Source organism: Equus przewalskii, chromosome 27, assembly GCF_037783145.1.
Source record: "Equus przewalskii isolate Varuska chromosome 27, EquPr2, whole genome shotgun sequence".
NCBI classification, from domain to species: domain Eukaryota; kingdom Metazoa; phylum Chordata; class Mammalia; order Perissodactyla; family Equidae; genus Equus; species Equus przewalskii.
This window is the reverse complement of record NC_091857.1, coordinates 33,569,739-33,588,614: the sequence shown is the minus strand read 5'-3', so window position 1 is coordinate 33,588,614 and position 18,876 is coordinate 33,569,739. Positions and strand designations below refer to the sequence as shown.

At 36.5% G+C, this 18,876-nt stretch overlaps 1 protein-coding gene across 21 annotated transcripts in view; it reads right to left on the bottom strand.

Moving 5' to 3' along the window:
* The window catches only part of DYRK1A (dual specificity tyrosine phosphorylation regulated kinase 1A), a 134,613-nt gene that overhangs the window by 74,411 nt on the left and 41,326 nt on the right, over positions 1–18,876 (bottom strand). For 10 of the 21 annotated variants that reach the window (XM_070597666.1, XM_070597661.1, XM_070597667.1 and 7 more), the window contains exon 2: positions 13,580–13,665. The exons of 2 other annotated variants lie outside the window; for them this stretch is intronic. In XM_070597666.1, coding sequence (XP_070453767.1) covers positions 13,580–13,589 — 10 coding nt within the window. In that variant the 5' untranslated portion in view covers positions 13,590–13,665. Of the gene's footprint in view, positions 1–10,736; positions 10,883–12,103; positions 12,197–13,579; positions 13,666–18,876 lie in introns of those variants that run through there. 9 more of the 21 variants (XM_070597676.1, XM_070597671.1, XM_070597673.1 and 6 more) reach the window with 2 other exon arrangements.

Genomic DNA, 18,876 nt, shown 5'->3' with positions numbered 1-18,876 from the left:
CGGTCCCATCCTCTTTCTCCTTCCCATCCCAAAACAAGAAAGGTGCCTAGAACATTATGAATACTTACTGCCGTACACTAAACACACTTTTGCTATCTCATCCAAATATCATGTAAATATAAAAGTTAACTCACCAAGCCTTTACTTAGCTAAATGTTACCATAATCAATGCATATTGCTAAAATAAAAAAAGATTCTTGCAAAATAACTTTGGGGTTACAATCCCTCTTTGTATTGTGCTTATCAAGGCAATAAAACAGAAAAAGTTTCATCTTCCTTAAGCTTCTTCACGCTAAACTGCATTAAGTATTTTCTTGTCAATTCTCACATCAAATGAAAAGAGGAGGACAGATTTAACAAATTTAGGGGGTATATTTAGTCTGACTTAAGAAACAAACCACAGGAAAATTTCACTTTTAAGAGCACTGGGTGGGAAGCACCTGAAAGAGATAAGCAGCCATCCTCCAAAGCAGGAGAAATCTAGGTAACAAGGAGAGGCCATGTGTCTGTTCATGAGGAGGTAGCTAATGGGCAATCATGTGCACAGGTCAAGGAGAGGGAAAACAGTGCTTCCAAACAGAGCTCAAACAAAAGTCACAAAGGCAGAAACTCAAGTACAGGTGTTGACTTTCAACAGCGCTGCATCTCACACGGTCAACTTGAATGGTATACCACAGGCGGGGAGCAGTAGGAAAGTTTTACTGAGACCCGGAAGGCCATCTAGTTCTTAATATCTACTACTAGAACTCACTAGTAAATGGAGAACCAAGGATAGCCACAACTGGAGTAGTGCCTGAAAACATCCTCAAACACTACCAGGAAGAGAAGGAAGCAACATCACGGCTAGAAGCTCAGTTTCCTAAGTTGGGGGAGGAGCGTGGTTCTAAAAAGAAACTCAAGAGCACTACACAGACTAAGCATACTTGTTCATATCCTCCAGAACACCCACCAAAATAGCAGTAAAGAACCACAAAAACAAAATTAATGAATTAAAGAATGGGATGGAGACACACCACTGAGCCAAGATTCTGACAGATTTCTTCAAGACAAAAGGTCAATGGGATCATACCAAAAATCAAAGAAATGTCAGAAAGACACAGAGCTGAAAGCAGGCCCCAGAAACCATAGCAACAGTGGCAGGTGCCAATCTGGGTAGAAGAGGAAACCAGAGTAGAAGGAGGGGCAGAAGTTGGCTTGATTACTAAAACGACTATCTGCTGCATAGTCGGCCTCCTCAATGACTCTAAGAAGTTATCTGTCACAGTCAACATACTGAGTCCCAGCCACTCAAATACAGATGAATAGCCGCCCCACCCCAGGCTGAGGCCAAAGAAAAGCCATGTGAGAGGATACTAAGCCACCTGCCAAGGAGGGCTAAGCAGGCAACAGCACAGGTTCATACTGCTCACTGAGGCCTCCTCAACCCGGCAACAGAAGGATGACAACCTTCCTGCCGGGACCCCAACTCACACTCACTGGCCTGTCAGTCCAATGTTTCACCAGAAACACCAATCTGCACTCAGTCCTCTCACGTGGGAGAGAAGCTGATGATGGCAGAGGAGGTTCAGGTTCTTGAGTTGGGCAACAGTGATTCACAGGTATTTATTAATAAAATACTATAAAAGATGGTCACATGGAGACCAAAGGTGACAAGTGTCATAAACAATTACTCTGCATCTGAGATTTAAAAAAAAAAGAATTCCTAACAAAAGTTGAATGCATATCATACAATTAAATCATTTTTAAAAATCATCATTACATTGCACTACACCTCAATCCCAGTGTTAATATTTCTCCTATGAGTGGAACAAGCTTAGTGACATAGCATTACATCTCTACCTCTATAGCTCCTACTATACTCTGTGTTTTTCCAGCATAGTTTTCTGTTTTCAATTTTTAAAAGAACCTCAAGATAAAAACATGGAATTCAATTATAACTAAGAAAAGAGGTATATAATTATATACAATGTAAAGGTAATTGTCTGGTGAGTAAAGGTTGTGAGGTAGAAAGAAATATAAAGGGTACTAAAGCCCTCATTTCATATCCTGAGATATAGAAGATATCTCCTATCTTTAGAAATCAAGAAAAACTGTCTAAAACTAATGAATCAGGAAAGAGAGATTTAAATCAATTTTATAAAATTTTCATAATAATCAATAGAAAAAATCTAAAAGAGGAACAGAAATTGGCAAGAAGAGAGGGAGCACAGAGAGCTATCTGATTTCATCTTTCTGGGAGGACAGTCAGTTTTTAAAATAATAAAACAGACCTATAACACATTACTATATTTAAAGTGATGGAAGTAACCAAAAGAAGAATTTAAAAACTGAAGATTAAAAGGGGTTTTACTGGGGGCTGGCCCCGTGGCCGAGTGCTTAAGTTCACGCACTCCACTGCAGGCAGCCCAGTGTTTCGTTGGTTCGAATCCTGGGCACGGACATGGCACTGCTCATCAAACCACGCTGAGGCAGCGTCCCACATGCCACAACTAGAATGACCCACAACGAAGAATATACAACTATGTACCGGGGGGCTTTGGGGAGAAAAAGGAAAAAATAAAATCTTTAAAAGAAAAAAAGAGGGGGGTGTTTTACCACTAAAGCACAAGAATGAGGAAAAAGAAACTGACATTTCATTTTTTACTCCCAGAATGGATTAATTTTATTAACATACGTGTGTAAATTGAGTGATTAATGCTTAATACAGAAGAAAAGCACCAATCTGAATTTGACGTGTCAGTTGAGCATGGCCTGAACACTACTACTACTAGGAGGAAAAAGGCTGGTTGTAACAGTAGGCTATGGAAACAGCAAGCATTCAACAATGTTTCTTAGCTTTTATAACATTATATAAAGCAGATCTAGGTCTGTGTTAATAGGATAAATATTCACATTTTCAAGTGTCTGCTTTTTGAGTACTTGATCCCATGTAGTATATTTTGTGGATGGTGTGTAAAAATGGAAATAAACTTATTTGTGCTTCTCTCTAATCTAATCTTTAACACAGATCCACTTAACAGTATGGATCTCTACACTTTTTTTAAAAGACTAGCATAAAGGATATGCAGACATCAGCTAAACTAAAGACGGACTTCCAAGTAGCCTGATGTCTTCCACCAAAGGAAAAGGGAGAAAAACACTCAGAAAGAAGCAAAACCTTAAATTACACCTTCAGAGGAGTTGACCTACAGTATCCAAACCTTAAGCAGTAGTAACTTTTTAATATCAGCTTTCTTAGTTTGAGTTTTCCTTTTAAAGGATCTTACTTCTTAAGGGAAACCAAAATTTATTCAAAACACTTTTTAAACAGTGACCAGATCTATCCATTTCCTAAAACTACAAAAACCAAACTCTGTCAAATTATTCCTAGAACCAAAAGTTGGTTCTAGGACTAATTCTAGGTTCTAGGAAAATAAAATATTTTATTTCACTTGACTCTACAATTCAAATCACTGTTGATAACACACATTCTTCATAACTCCTATTTGCTTGTTTAAGAACACATGTTCCTTTTTGAAGCAGTAATTACTTCCACAGACTTTCCACGAAAGCTAATACAGACAAGCTTATTCTATTTTATCAAAACCAAAGAGTAAATTATTTATGAAGCCCTTGGGAATCCCTTTAAAAGAGGAAATATAATACACAAAATAAAAGGTCACCACCATCAACAGACTGTAAATGGGTTTATTCTCATTTGTTCAACAAATAGTTGAGAATCGATTATGTTCCACGCATTACTCTAATAAGTAAGACGGAGTCCCTCCACATAAAAACTTAAAGCTCCCGTATGATACTATGAACAATACTAAAACGCAAACACAAACTGGAAGACGTATTAACAGTAAGTAATAAAGCAAGAACATACTGGTTAACAGTCAGAAGCCAGGCTCCTGGGTTTGCATCCTAGCTCCATCCCTTACTAGCTATGTGACCCAGAGCAGGCTACCTAACCTCTGGCTGGGTTAATCCTTGTATAAAGCTCAGAATTATCATCAAGAGAAAATGACTTGATAAATGTAAATCATTTAGAATAGTTCTTGGCATACAGTAAGGGTTCAATGAGGAAGCGTTATAAATTAAAAAAAGAAAAACCATGAGAAATATCAGCAAAGAATATTAAAAGGAAATTCACAAAACATATAAATAAACATAAGAAAACATTCAATCTCACTAATATTCAAACAATTACACATTTAACGATTAAGTTATGTCTTGTCTATCAAACTGGCAAACATTTTTAAATACCCAGGATTCTAGAGAACGAGAAAATTCTGATATGAGGTGGTAGAAGCATAAATAGTACTTTAAAAAGATACTTGAATCAAAAGTCTTAAAGGGGCCGGCCCAGTTATGTAGTGGTTAAGTTCACACACTCTGCTTCTGCCACCCCAAGTTTCCAGGTTCGGATCCTGGGCACAGACCTAGCACCACTCATCAAACCACGCCACAGCAGCATCCCACATAAAACAGAGGAAGATTGGCACAGACGTTAGTTCAGTGACAATCTTCCTCACACACACAAAGGAGTCTTAAAAAGGTACATATCCTTTAACTTAGTCAGTGCAACTTCTAGGAATTGGACCTAAGGCAATAAATCAAAGATGAACACAGACAGTGCCACAATAACGTTCACTTAACCATTATTTATGAATTAATTGCAACAACGGGGAATAGGTTAAACAGTAACTGATTTGTAGAATACTAATTAGCCATTAAAAATTATGCTATAAAAGAATATTAATGATGGAGAAATGTTTAAATTTTCAAAGAAGACTATAAAAAGTAAAATATGACTCCAATTTTGTTTCTTAAATATTGTTTGGAGGAGGCACATGCACATAACAGGCAATACATACCCTAAAAATTCACAAGGATATTTTCTGATTGCTTGCCTTAGTGGTAATTTTTATTTTCTTCTTTATAGAAGTTCTATCTAAACAAAATTTTTATTTTTAATTAAAAATATATAAACTAATTTGTGGTGGTGCTACTTGTACAACTATACAAATTCACTAAAAACGCAATCAATCATAAAATGCATTTCAAGAAATATTTATACACCTACACACACTTTACTTATTAAAAAGGTGAGGGGTAGGAAAAAGTCCCTGCCTTCAAAGAGAGAAAAAAAATTACAAATATGTTGTGTTTTATTTAATGGGAAGAGAGAGAACTTAAGTATTTCAGATATCTTTCAACAATAAATTTGCTAACTATAACAAAATATTTTCCTACTATATCCATGTAAAAATGGATGTTATATGATCATTTCAAACACATCAATATGAAAAAACAAAAGGTTAACTTTTTAGGTAACTTGGTTCCCAGAAAAAACAGTTTACCCCGTCACATTTTTCTTCTATCTACCCTGCTCCTGCAAATCCTTTCTGAATAACTCCAATTAAGTAGAAAAATCAGCATACTGCCAAGGTCTAATAAATAAAACACTCCTTCAACACAAATTTTAAATTATGTAAATGAGTTATGATATGAATTGACTGTAACTGATAATACAGGCAGAACAAATACAATTTGAGACGTTAACATGTTATTTGAGAAGACACGCCAATTTCTCAAATTAAAAGAAAATGTTTTAAATGCAAGCCCTAAATACGCATAAACAGCATGGCAGCAGGTGGGAGGGGAGATCACAATAATAAAGATAGAGCACATCTGCACGACATGTGCTACGTGTGCACTCTGTACTACGTGTACTGTAAGGTATTTTACCATTATCATGCTTCTTATTCCCCATATGAAAAAACTGACATTTGGAGCTTTGTATTTTGTTCTCATGGTTACCCCAAATCCCTACTACTTTCCTTCCTTTTCATTATCAGTCTAGGGGTGAAGGAAAACGACCTACTGATTCCCCTACTCAGGAACATCACTGAAATTTAGCTAAACTTTTTCCCCTCTCTTCTCTCTTCTCCAAGAACCTGATTTGAAGTAATATCCTTTTGCTCGTTTAATAACTATGAAAAGGTAATGAGTAACTTTACGCTAGTTTTATTTCTCCTCTATCTTCAATGCAGAGAATATAGCCATTACATATTACACTCACTCAGCCATCATTTAGTTTAAATTCCACAAGTATCTATTTAATGCTCTCCTTGTATCAATGTCCCTGCAGTCTCTGTGGTTGCCAAAGTTTACTCGCTAGTGGATTCCTTAAGAAGCGCTCAAAGAAACAACAGTCCCCAAATTCATGCTGAGTAACATTTTGTCTGCTGTCTTTATACTTTAGTCAACTGAGCTAGATATAAAACTCTTGGCTCTCATTTGTTTTCCTTGAGTATATCAGATGTCACTCCACTGCTTCTGGCATAAAGTGGTACTATCAAAATCAGATAATCTAATATTCTTCCTCTTAATAATGACTTGGGGTCTTTGTTGAGATACCCCAAGAATTTTCTTTTCTTGAAAGTTCAGTAAATTTTAAAGAGTACGTCTACATGCTGCTCATTTCTGGATCAATTTATCCAAGTAAACAACATGCCCTTTCCAAATGTAGTGGCAAATCTTTTTTTTTTATTTCAGGAAACCTACTCAAGTTATAATTATTAGTATTTATTAAGTTTCATTGCTTTGGTTTTCTTCAGAAACCCTTATTACTTGTATGTTAAAATTTCTTTGCCCGTCTTTAGTAACTGTCACTTTCTCTAGAATGCTTCTTTATTTTTCAATTCTTTTGTTTAAACTTTTTTTCTCCCATTCATCTTTTGTTTCTCTGAAGAAATCTTCTGTTGTGTTTTGTCACCCTGTGTTCCTTCTAGTTTAGGCCTCATTTTTAAAATCATTTTTCCTTTTATTTCTCTTTCCTGAGTTATCACCACATTTCTAAGATCTCCCTATTCGGATTTATGTTGGTCTTTCATCCTTGCATCATTTTCTAAATTTCCTTGGGTTTGTTTTCAAACAGCAAGTTATAGTTTTCATTTGTTTCATGGACATTTCTTTCTGGCATGCTTTCGCTGTCCGCAGGAATATTATTCCACTCCTTATTCCTTTTCTCTTACAAAAATTCTGTGGGGAATTTGACCGTGATCTTTGGTGACCGTTTTCACATAAAACAAAACTTTTAGGAAACTAGAGTAGCTTTTCCAGCTTCAGCAAGGGACCTCTTCTGTTTTCATGAAGGACAGTGAAATTCAGGCTCATGAATAAGACAATTTTCCTTTGCCCCCACTGTCTCCATCCTGCTTGATTCTTTTCCCAGAAGTGTCTCCTGAATGTGGGGCTTTAACCAGGAAGGGAGCTTCAACTGCTAAGTTTTCAAAATTCACAGGGATCAGATGGCTCTAACCCCAGAGAACTCACTTTGAGTCCCCTGTATCCTGAGACCTCAGAAACATCTCTCCATTGCAGCTGCTCTCCTCACATCTGCTTGCCACACTTCACAGGCAATGTGCGGGCTAGCTCGGGGTCCTCCTGTTCTCGGGTCCATCAAACACCCTGCTGCTTCCTTCTGCATCATTCTGTACAAATGTTGACACCACGGAGGTCTTGTAGTCACTGGAGATCTGTCCTCACCCGCTTCTACTGGGTAGGTGGGGATACTGTTCACCTAGTCTTGTAGAAGGTGTCCGTGAGGTTTTGGTTTTGTTGTCCTGGTTACGCCATCCATTTTTAGGGAAAACTATGGAGATTCAAAAAATCTATGTCCTGCTGTCATCTTCCCATTCTTGAAAGATTGAAAGATGTCAATCATTCTTTTAGAGGTACATTGAGTAAATATCACTAAAATCTAAAATAATGAATATGAATCTATTTGCTTTCACCTGGGTCTTGAATAAAGGCACTAAGGTCTAAGAAATTCAACTTTACAAAGTGGCTAACATCAGGTTTCCCATCACCTTTTCTATAAATACCATATGTTCTCTTATGTGATCCATACATCACATAATCATTAACTTCTTCCTCTTAGAAATTAGATTTAAATAAAAAATATGAAACATAAAAGGAAAAGGAAATGGAAAATGAGGAATTCTTAAAACCACCTGAAGAAATTTACTAAAGCAGTTATTCAGATTAAGATATTTTTAAGCGGGGCTGGCCCAGTGGCACAGCAGTTAAGTTCACACGTTCCACATCTCGGTGGCCTGGGGTTCGCCAGTTCAGATCCCAGGTGCGGACATGGCACCACTTGGCAAAAGCCATGCTGTGGTAGGTGTCCCATAGATAAAGTAGAGGAAGATGGGTACGCATGTTAACTCAGGGCCAGACTTCCTCAGCCAAAAGAGGAGGACTGGCAGTAGTTAGCTCAGGGCTAATCGTCCTCAAAAAAAAAAAAAAAAAAAAGATATTTTTAAGCGTTAGTAGGATGGCAAAAATTGTTCTTTTTCCAAGTATTTATGGAGCACTCTCTACGTCCCAGGATCCCTGCTAGACAGACACAGGGCATACAATGAGGATAAGCCATAGCCCTCTCATCTTGAGGATAAGACTAGCTAGGACAAAAAAACGGTAAGCAAACATGTGCAAATGCCATAAAAGCATTAAATAAAAACCATTTACTAGGAAGAAAGAATCCTGCAAGAATATCTACAAAACTATCAGGTTTGTCACTTACTCTATGCATTTCTGAAGCAGTTGAACTTTTTCCTCCACTGAGGAGACACTATCACTTTTACATACCCTAAAGCAGAGGAGTCTTCTTTTTGCAGTTGAATTAGAGATTTATTTTTAACTACAATACTCAATGCTCACAGACATATACTTGGAAGATACACATGATGTAATGCTAGAGAGTATAAATTGGTACACGTTCCCAAATGGCTTTCTGAAAAGCTGTATTAAGGGCCTTAAAATATTTCAAACCCTATGACCCAATATTTAACACTCCTAGGAATCAATTATAAGAAAATAATTTAACATACAACCAAACTTTTATGCACAGATGTTAGTACTTAAAAAAATGAAAAGGAAAAGTAAAAAAAAACCAAAAAACTTAATGTCTAATAAGAGATATTGAACTTCACTAGGAAATGATCATACAATGAAACAGTCGCAAATCAGCATGCTTTAAAATAAATTTCTAAAGTAATTCACCTCAAAAACACTTATAATTTTGAATGCTCTGGATTTGTTGCAAGTTCAAAGCGACAGGAGATCACTACAGTTAGTTTTCGATGATACAGGGAAATGTTTATGATATAATGCTAGGCAATAAAAGAGAAGGTATGGGGCCGGCCCTGTGGCCAAGTGGTTAAGTTTGCGCTCTCCGCTTAGGTGGCCTGGGGTTTGCTGGTTCGGATCCCGGGTGCGGACCTAGCATCACTCATCAAGCCACAGTGAGGAGGCATCCCACACAGAAGAACTACAAGGACCCCCGACTAGGATATACAGTTATGTACTAGGGGGCTTTGGGGAGGAAAAAAAGAGAGAGAAGATACAAACAATATAAAACAGATTCTACTCGAGCACACCAACTTGAATAATATTCAAGATGATCTCAATTAATCAAAAACAGCACTAAAAACAAAAAACCAGAAGAGAATGTGCCATAGTACAGTGGACAGTAGAACTTTGGCTAGGCTTTCCTTCTACTTGTCTATATTCTTATAAATTTCCAAATTTTTTCAGTGATTGTGTATCACTTAATAAACAGGGAGAAAAAGTAAAAGCCTGAGAGCAAAAATAAATCCAGTGGATTTAGCATTCACCAGAACCAATAAACTCATTGAATTATTACGAGCAAAATCAGACTGCTTGGGGTTAAGAAATGAACGAGGCTAAAGAAGGGAGAACACATAGAAAAAGACCAGATATACAGGACCATGAGAAGAACAATTTTAAAAGGAGGCAAATTAGCAGTAAGTACTAAAATATTAAAATGTACAAACCTTTTGATTCCCCCAATGCACACTGCATATGAATGGGATTAAAGAAGTTCGGTTTTTTTAAATTTACAGATCTGATTTCTAATTGTTCTGCAATAATATGCCATACTCCTGTGTCTCTGAAGTAGGCAAACTTTGCCCTACAAAATTCACATTTTAAAGTGAGTTAGAGAATCTAAAATTAAAAACTCTGCCACATCAAATGGTTTTAAGTGCTTAAATGCATATATTTAAGAAATATGACAAATACGAACAAATCAGCACAATTTAAATTTCCTAGGTTATTCATCCTCAAAGAGTTATAGTTCTGTATGTTCTAGAACTATTTCAAGTTTTATTTTTTTTTTGAGGAAGATTAGTGCTGAGCTAACCACTGCCAATCCTCCTCTTTTTGCTGAGGAAGACTGGCCCTGAGCTAACGTCCATGCCCATCTTCCTCTACTTTATACGTGGGACGCCTACCACAGCATGGCTTTTGCCAAGTGGTGCCATGTCTGCACCCGGGATCCCAACCAGCGAACCCCAGGCCACCAAGAAGCAGAACGTGTGAACTTAACCGCTGCGCCACCGGGCTGGCCCCTATTTCAAGTTTTAAAGTGACTAGCCTATCGCTATTGTTAAAAAACAATTTTAGTTGTTAAAAAAGCCCATGTCGACAAAATAAAGAATGGTATCAACTGCTATATCCTACAGCTTTTCCCATAACATTCCCCTGGACGTTAATAGGTATAAATAAAAAATAAAAGGGAGGAGAGGTCTTTTTATCAAATAAATTGAAAAAATCCAAGAGCCTTTATGTTAACATGCACAGTAATGTCTGAGGTAGTGCATTTTCCAAATTTAATTCATAAGTAAGTGATTCTACATCCTAAATAAACTCAATTTGGTTACCTCTTAATTCAAAGGGGTAAAGAGTGGCTCCTAAGTTCCCAGGATGACAGTGTGCTTGGGTAGAATGGTGTCACTCATCACTACGGGGAACAAATGGCAAAGGAGGGGATGTGTAGGACAGACATCCAGTAGGCAGTTACATGAGTCTGCAGCTCAGGAGAGAAGAGTGGGACACAAATGTAGATTTTGACATCATTAGCATAGGGGTGTCAGGTGAAACTGCTAACCAGAGAGAGCTTTCTGCTTTTGCTCTAGATGCCTTGAATTGAATAAATAAGTCTTAAAAATTGATCACAAACATCCACTGCATCATTTGTTTACGTATCTGCTCCTCCTTCAACTGAAATGTGTTCCCCGACTCCTAAGCAGAGGATCCTGTGTGTAGAGTACCTACCACAGTTCCCAGTGCAAAGCAAATGTGAGCCAAATAAATGTTTGGTCACAAATGATTTTTCTTTCAAAAATTAAAACATAATCCAATTCCACCTCATTTATATTTAAATTATATTTTAAAACATGCAAAAAGACCCTCAAATTAAACAAGTACAGGAACATCTACACACACATGAACTAGAGGAACATTGAAGTGTGACTTTGGTTTAGCGTTCAGCAAAAATCTATTACTAAGCTTTAGCTTTCGAAGGATCAATCAGTCAATGCCTACTTCAACGTCCTTTCTATGAGATGGTATTAAGAGTGAGGTATCATCGCATCTAACCAACAGAAGTCAGTACCAGGAATGTCTGAGGAAAACAGAACATTCACTTTCAAGTATGCGTAAGCATTCTAGAAAAACCTTTCACTGGAAAACTCCTCATGAGCTTTTATGTGTTAATTCTGTCAGTGAAGTATAATAAATGTGTGCACAGTAATACAAGAGCAAACTGCAGCATTAATGACGACTAGGAAAGCTGTTAATTTTATATTCAAAAACAATTATTAACTTTTAAATTGTTAAAAGGGAAACATACCAACAGCTACATATATTAGAGAAAACCAGATCTTCCTTCTCGGGTTTTCCTTTGTAAGCCAATAAATGTTGATAACTTTTAAAGAATACACAGCCAAGTAAGGGAGACGCGATTACATCATAAATATAACCTGCACAGAATTTCTGTGTTCTAGCATTCACAGAATTAACTAGATAACCTTTATAAACTGTATTTACTCTTTAGATATTTCATTTCATCCATAAGCCTTTAAAAAAAATGAGCTTTCTGGAAATTCTTCATATCTTGTGAAGATAAACTAGAAATAAAATAGCAACTTTGCCACTTCAAAATTTCATAAGGGAAAATTTCCAAAATCATTCATATTCATGGATAAATCTATGAGATACCCCAAAAACACTTTGTTCCTCTACTGACCTCAGTTGAAAGTGAGCATCTACTTGGTATAGCCAATGTGCAGTATAGTGCCCAAGGAGCAATCCGGGAGCTGACAGTGCTGAGAAACTGTTCCTGCACCAAAAGGTCAAACTTATAAAATGTGACAACAAAATGTTCATAAAATTCTAAATTTTTTTCTGTAAGTATTCCTATTTATTTCTCTATGATGGTGATTCTTCAGCCTCAGGATCATGTTGATTTTATCAGCCTCTCAGCCAGAATGTGTACATAGTGTACCTCTAATTTGTACCAGCAAATATAGATGTGCACACCTGAGAGATGGGTTACAGAGGTGATTACTCAATCATCTTTTACTTCAAAAAGAATTACCATCAGATTCTTTGAGTCCCTCATGAATGTAAAATATTTGATCTATAATTTACAAATATATTCAAGCACATTTCTTCACGCAAAATGGTACAGCTGAGACATTTTTGAAATCCCACTCTAAAGTCAAAAAATGGTAATTTTTTCCTTTTAGAAAACAAAGATCACCAAAAACAAAAACCAATCACAAAAACTTTAATAGCTACACCAGTAATATAATTAAATATCTATTCAAGATTTACGTAGTTACTTCTACCGCATTTCCAAACAGTTTATAAATATAATCAAGTAAGATTATCTCTGATAAGGTCTACCAATATAAGCCACTTGGTTCAACAAAATGCTCACAACTGACCTGATTTAAGAACATACAAGTTTAAAAGCTAACACTTTACCCATTAGCTACACTATATTTTCAAGAGTTTGAACACAGCCATAAATGGAGCAGTCCCCATTTTTCCATGTATGAATAAGATCACCTCAATTAATTACAAAGCAATCAAAAATATTCTTTCAAAAATGCCTTCATAATGTTTTACTATATAAATATAAATGACAAAAGGACGAAAAGGAAGAAGGGAGGAAAAAGAAAAGAGAGAAAGAGGGATGAAGGAAGGGATGGAAAGAGGGAAGGAACAAGGAAAGAAAAAGTAAAATCCCAGACCATATTTTTTTTAAGGAATCATACATATGGGTGTAACATCCTTAACTGTCAGTCTTACTTAAGATATACCACTAACATCTACTCTCTACGCCTTTAAAAGATTTGCTCTATTCTAATAGGGATCTGAGGGAAACATGCATTCAACCATAAAGGTGAGTATTTTATTTATTTTTAACAGAAATACTTCAATTCTCACCAAAGTATTAGCCAACCATTCACTTCTATAAAGGCCAAGTACTAGCAACTACTATGCTATATTTGTATTTACTACCACTATAAGACACTGATTATCAAACTGATTCTCAAAGTTTAATAAATACCCCTACTATCTTTGCATTTATTGATCTAAATAATTCTCCCCACTAATGCTGTTTATCAGAAAGCTCCCCCATTCAAAATATACCACCAGTTCCCACATTCTCTCAGACAGCCATAGTTTTACTGTATTTCAAAACTTGAGTCACCTGTATGCATCGTCTTCTTTCAAGTCTCATATCATCCTGATGGGGTGGGGGAAGGGAGGGAAGAGTCCAGCAGCAAAACTATAACACTGTGTGAAGAAAAACAGATTATGATAAGAGATAAGGATGCAAGACAATTACCCCTAATTGAGGAACATCTAATGTAACTACAATCCCCAAAACAGAGATAATATTACTAACAAATTCATTTACTAACATTTATTTAAGTTTACTAGAAAATAATTTTCATTAATGAAAATCAATTACATATAAAATACAAAGTATTCAGTTATCAGAGAGAAAAACAGTTTTAAAATCTGCCTATCATCGATGAAAACTGAACGCATTTCTAGATATGAAAAGAGTCAATATTCCACTATTCTACGTAATTTGGGGGGATCTACATTTCGTAAGCTCCATCAACTCACAAATCAGTATGAAGGGGAATTCACTTTTCATCGGGGCTTTCTATCAGAAGCAACGAAAATTACTATATAGGAAAGATAACATGTCAATCTACGGCTGTTATTTGTAAATTAGGACCGCTCCCTTAAGCCCTCTTTTGCTTTCCAAGTGGCTTCTCTTACTTTATTGTAATTCTTTCACTATACTTCCTACTTATTGCTTCCATTCGCATTTCATGACTGACTTGCAAATTCCATAATGTCTGACGGGAAAGCAAAAGCAATCTCAGTTGTTGTCGGCAACGAAGAGCACACAGTAACAGCAGAAGAGACAGACAAGCCCAGGCTAAAACCTAACTTAGAAATGAGTTTCAGTCTAAAACTTTATGTTTTAAATTGATACTGTGGAATTCAATAAGTATTCCTAATGAAACAATGTTGCTTATGTTGGCCACGTTCCCAGGCTAGCCAAAAGAAACTATTGATCCCAAAAGATATTACTGGTCATAGATACTGGGGAGCCTGCAGAAGACATACAGAGTGAACCAATTCTAGATCCTCTCTTTATCTGGACAAATTCTAAAATAGATTGTTTTCCTTTATTAGCACTCTCTCAACTGATGCCTGTCATTCCCTAAATGTTACATTATGGCATCTCGATCACCCTGCTTAATAATCATCATCCTTTCCCAAAAGTATGTTCCTAAGTTATCATCCAAAGCTCCTATTGCCTCAGTGTAGTTCAATTCAGGGATGTGATAGGAAAAAATGAAGTGAGCTGAAATAATTAACTTTTAATATTTGCAATTTTCAACAAGGATGCTAGTTAGCCCAAACCAACCCCTAATTGGTAGAATTCTAATAGTATTACAAAATAAAGTAAGAAACAACTAAGGTAGTTTGAAGAAAAACACTTTTAGGCAAGTGGGTCATAATATAGATTTAAGTCTATACTTATTGCCCAAAAATATTTCTGCTTTTCACTTATTTCTCCTTCTACTTCTGAACTCCTGGGTTCTTTAAGAGCTCGAAGTCCGTGCTCTAAATAGCAGCAGCTGGAAGAGGAGCAGCTGGAGCAGGAGCTCAGGGACGGGTGTTTAAATGTAGGAATTATTTGTAAATTAGGAATTGCCTGGGTCTAAAATCATTACCTATATTCCAGATTCCATTCCTGAAGAACCTCTTTCAGTTTAGATGCTGCTACATTATCAAGTAAAACCCTAACATGGGACCAAGTGGTACTCAATTTGGGGGGTATATGAATAGATCAATGGACGAACATTAAAGTACTGTATTAAAACAGCTGTATTTGCAAAATAGTATTTGAAACATCAAGATTAAAGATCTTTATTTCGAAGACATAGTTTTCTAACAATTTTCCCCTCATAATTGTCTTTACAATTCTAGTAGGGACCATAGGGAAAGAGAATGTGAATTAACCCTCTAGTTATGAACTACATATTATCAAATTCTTTAGGCTCTCAACATTACATTCTTCACCTATAAAATGTTACAACACTACCTACACCTGTCAACTTCAATGATTTCAATAGGAAAAGAAAGGTATTACTGATCAAAAACACTTTATAAGAAGAAAGCAGGATCAAGTAACACACTACTATTCTTTCTATTAAAAGTTGCTAGAAATTAGATTACTTTATTGCTGTTTTAAATATCTAAAGATAAGAAATATGGGTGGGCCAGCAGCACAATGGATAAGGCATCTGACTATACGGATCATCAAAATTGGCCTGAAAACTGACATCTTTTAGAAAAGTCGTCCATAACCACTACTCATCTGAAAAGCAGCCTTTGGCAAAGGGTACAGCGTCTGAGTCACAAAATTTGCTGGGGATACAGGCAGCAACCAAACCTTCACATACTAAGCAATGATAAACTCCTTAAGTCTTGACCTTGGATTGCTTTAAATAAAGATTCTAGTGATTATTTCATACATCCTTCAGGTTGGTCGCTTTTCAAAAGAAAACAAAAAGCTTCTATTCGCTGAGGGTTTTACCACAATAAGTAGACAAAACACCAAATGTACTTTGCAAACTATAGACACAATTTTCTTTCTAAAGACGCTTAAAAACCCAGACAGTCATATTTTAAACTTTTCTGAGTAAAACTTTCAGTGTACTTTTCATCTTTTCCCCTACAAATGAAGTCATCACAAATTAGCAAAATTAGATGCTAATGAAAAGCGTCTACTATCCTTACCACAGGAACCTCCCATAACCCTCAAAATCTTTTACAGTCTGTTTTAGCTGACATTTTGCCAAAAGCAATACAATGGTCTATGAACAATCTGAGCTTAAGTGGTTTTTGAAGGTAAACTTACAAACCACTTTTTAGTTCTCTGAAAATCAGTGCATAAAGTAATAGCATAGAGCACATCTTCACGGATAGCAGGATTTTAACAGGCTGTCTGAATTAAGCACATGCTATGCTCAGGTAAGCAGGCATCAGACTCAGTCTCTTGGTGTCTGTCTGTCTCTCTTGAGGGGCTAGGGGAGGAGGAGAGAATATCAAGACATCTATTTAAAAGCGCTGATATACAGAGACTTATAAAATTAATAATAATCCAAAAAGACCAAAAGTGGCAAAAGTGTAATTGAAATGAATGCACTTGCATGATATGGCAAATCTAGATAAACTCAGGAGTTAATGAACTACAGGGCAGATACAATGCTTTTCTCTAATGTCACAACGTCTTGTAATGACACAAAACTAAAAGTTCTATCTAGTTTCAAACTAAAGTAGTAGGAAACTATTACAAGCAGCAGGGGGAAAGCATCAGCATGATACCAGGTTGAGAAGTACTGGTAGGCACTGTTTTATTTCTTAAACTGGATGGAAGTACACAGTTGTTTATTATCTTTTAATTTTACAAGTTATATATATTCTTGTGCGTTTGTTTAACGATTAAAAATTTTTAACCCATATTAAAAAATAAAATATAACGCACAATGGGATTTAAAAGGACAAGTTAGATAGTAAGTGAAATCAAGGATAACTTGGTTGATAAATTTGATTCCATGGATTAAAATTACAATGTGATTATCTAAAAATTATACACTATGACTAGCTTTCCTTATAAACTTCTGCTCATTTACACTAACAGATAAAGTGACAGAAGAAAATATTTTCTTTTCGCATACTATAACTTTAGAAATAGAGTTTCTAGAATTATAATAGCCAAAGGAGTCAAGTGAAATCCTAAAAGCCAGGAACGTTTACGACTCTCCCCAAAACCCCTAGGAAATAGCCAGTCTTAAAAAAATTAATTACAAAGGCAAAAAGCACAAGACTATAGAATGTTATATCAAATCAAAATTAAGAGTATGCAGGGAAAAGAACATTTGCTGAACACTTAACTACACACTGACCACTGACCTGAGACACTACCGACGCTGACACATTTAATCTCCGAAAAGCACTCAAAGCAGGCAGGGTTACCTCCACTTCATCACAGGGCAAAACTAAGGGTCAGAGAGGTTAACTGGCCCAGTCTGAAGTCACAGCTTGTGAACTCTGGTCCCACACTAAAGTTCATATTTTCCACCACACCAAAACGCCTCTCATTGAGGATCACTGAAATGGCTACGAGAAAATTACAAAGATACAAGAATCTAGGTGTCTCTAAGTCTGATTTTAGACCCTGAACTCACTCAGCTGCCTCAACCATCCCAAACATGAAATAAAGCTCCTAAGTAGTAAATTAAGTTGTAAAAAGCATTTCAGTTTAGCAGAATGGAAAAGTAACTCTCCCCAAAAGTTGGCCTAGCAGATCAATTTTGATTACAGCATATAACAGATTGTTATATATTCCCTTTACCAAAACAATTTGTAAAGGAGACAAACTGGGTAAACAATAATAACAGGTAAGTCATTTTTGCACTCAAGTCCTGGGCAAGATAAAAGGACATGAAGGATTATGAACCTGGTCTTGGACTCTATGTCCAACTCCAATGGCGTGCTGGAAGCGGAAGTAGCTGAGATGTGTGTTAAAGGGGAAAGGACACAATTTCTCATGAAATTATATAAGACACGACCCTGAGCAAGGACTGGAGAGAAGGTTCAAGAACCAAGAGCTGGGTGAATTAAATAAACACTGCCCCAAACTTCTGCGACCTCAAGCACCAAGTTACTTGGCCTCTGTGGGACAACATCTGGACTCAAATGAGACAAAATTAGGCACTAAGTATTTGGATCCAGCAATAAATACAGGAAAACAGGAAGGAAATACCTCACATGCATATATCTGTAACAATGCATAATACAATGACAAATATCTTTTTAAAGACTGGAGGGCAGAGACTGAAAGGTTTCTAGGGGTAAGCTGTGATCAGTAAGTGTGAAGTACAGCTACCTGTCACTCATTCAAAACACAGAAACTACCGCGGAGACCCTATTTGGCTTGCTATCCTTTGTCTTCCTGGAGTGTGAAAGCCTAACGATTCGACCAGGTTTATATCAACCTTTGAGCATATCAACATATTTACATGTATTCTCTTGTATTCTGAGTTCCTCAAACATGAATTCTCAGACCAGAGAACTTTTCAAGAACCCAACTCCTGCTACTGGAGAGTGACTCCTATATAAAGTAGACAGTAGGAACTATCCCTATCATAATCAGACGTTTAAGTTCCAGAAGGCACATTTCTAAGACAGTTGGTTGAAAGTCAACTTTAAGTACTATTTTAGCTGTATGTGGAATTCAGCAGACTTTTAAAAGCTGGCTTGACTCTAGTGCACCTCTCTCTACAGAGTTTCAGGCCCACATTTCTGAGAGCCCAGTGAACTGAGCTTGAATGTCCCAGTTCTTACTGTTTCCCAGTTAGGAGTGCATATGAGATGTCTTATCGTTAATGGACAGATAAATATTTTCCTTTA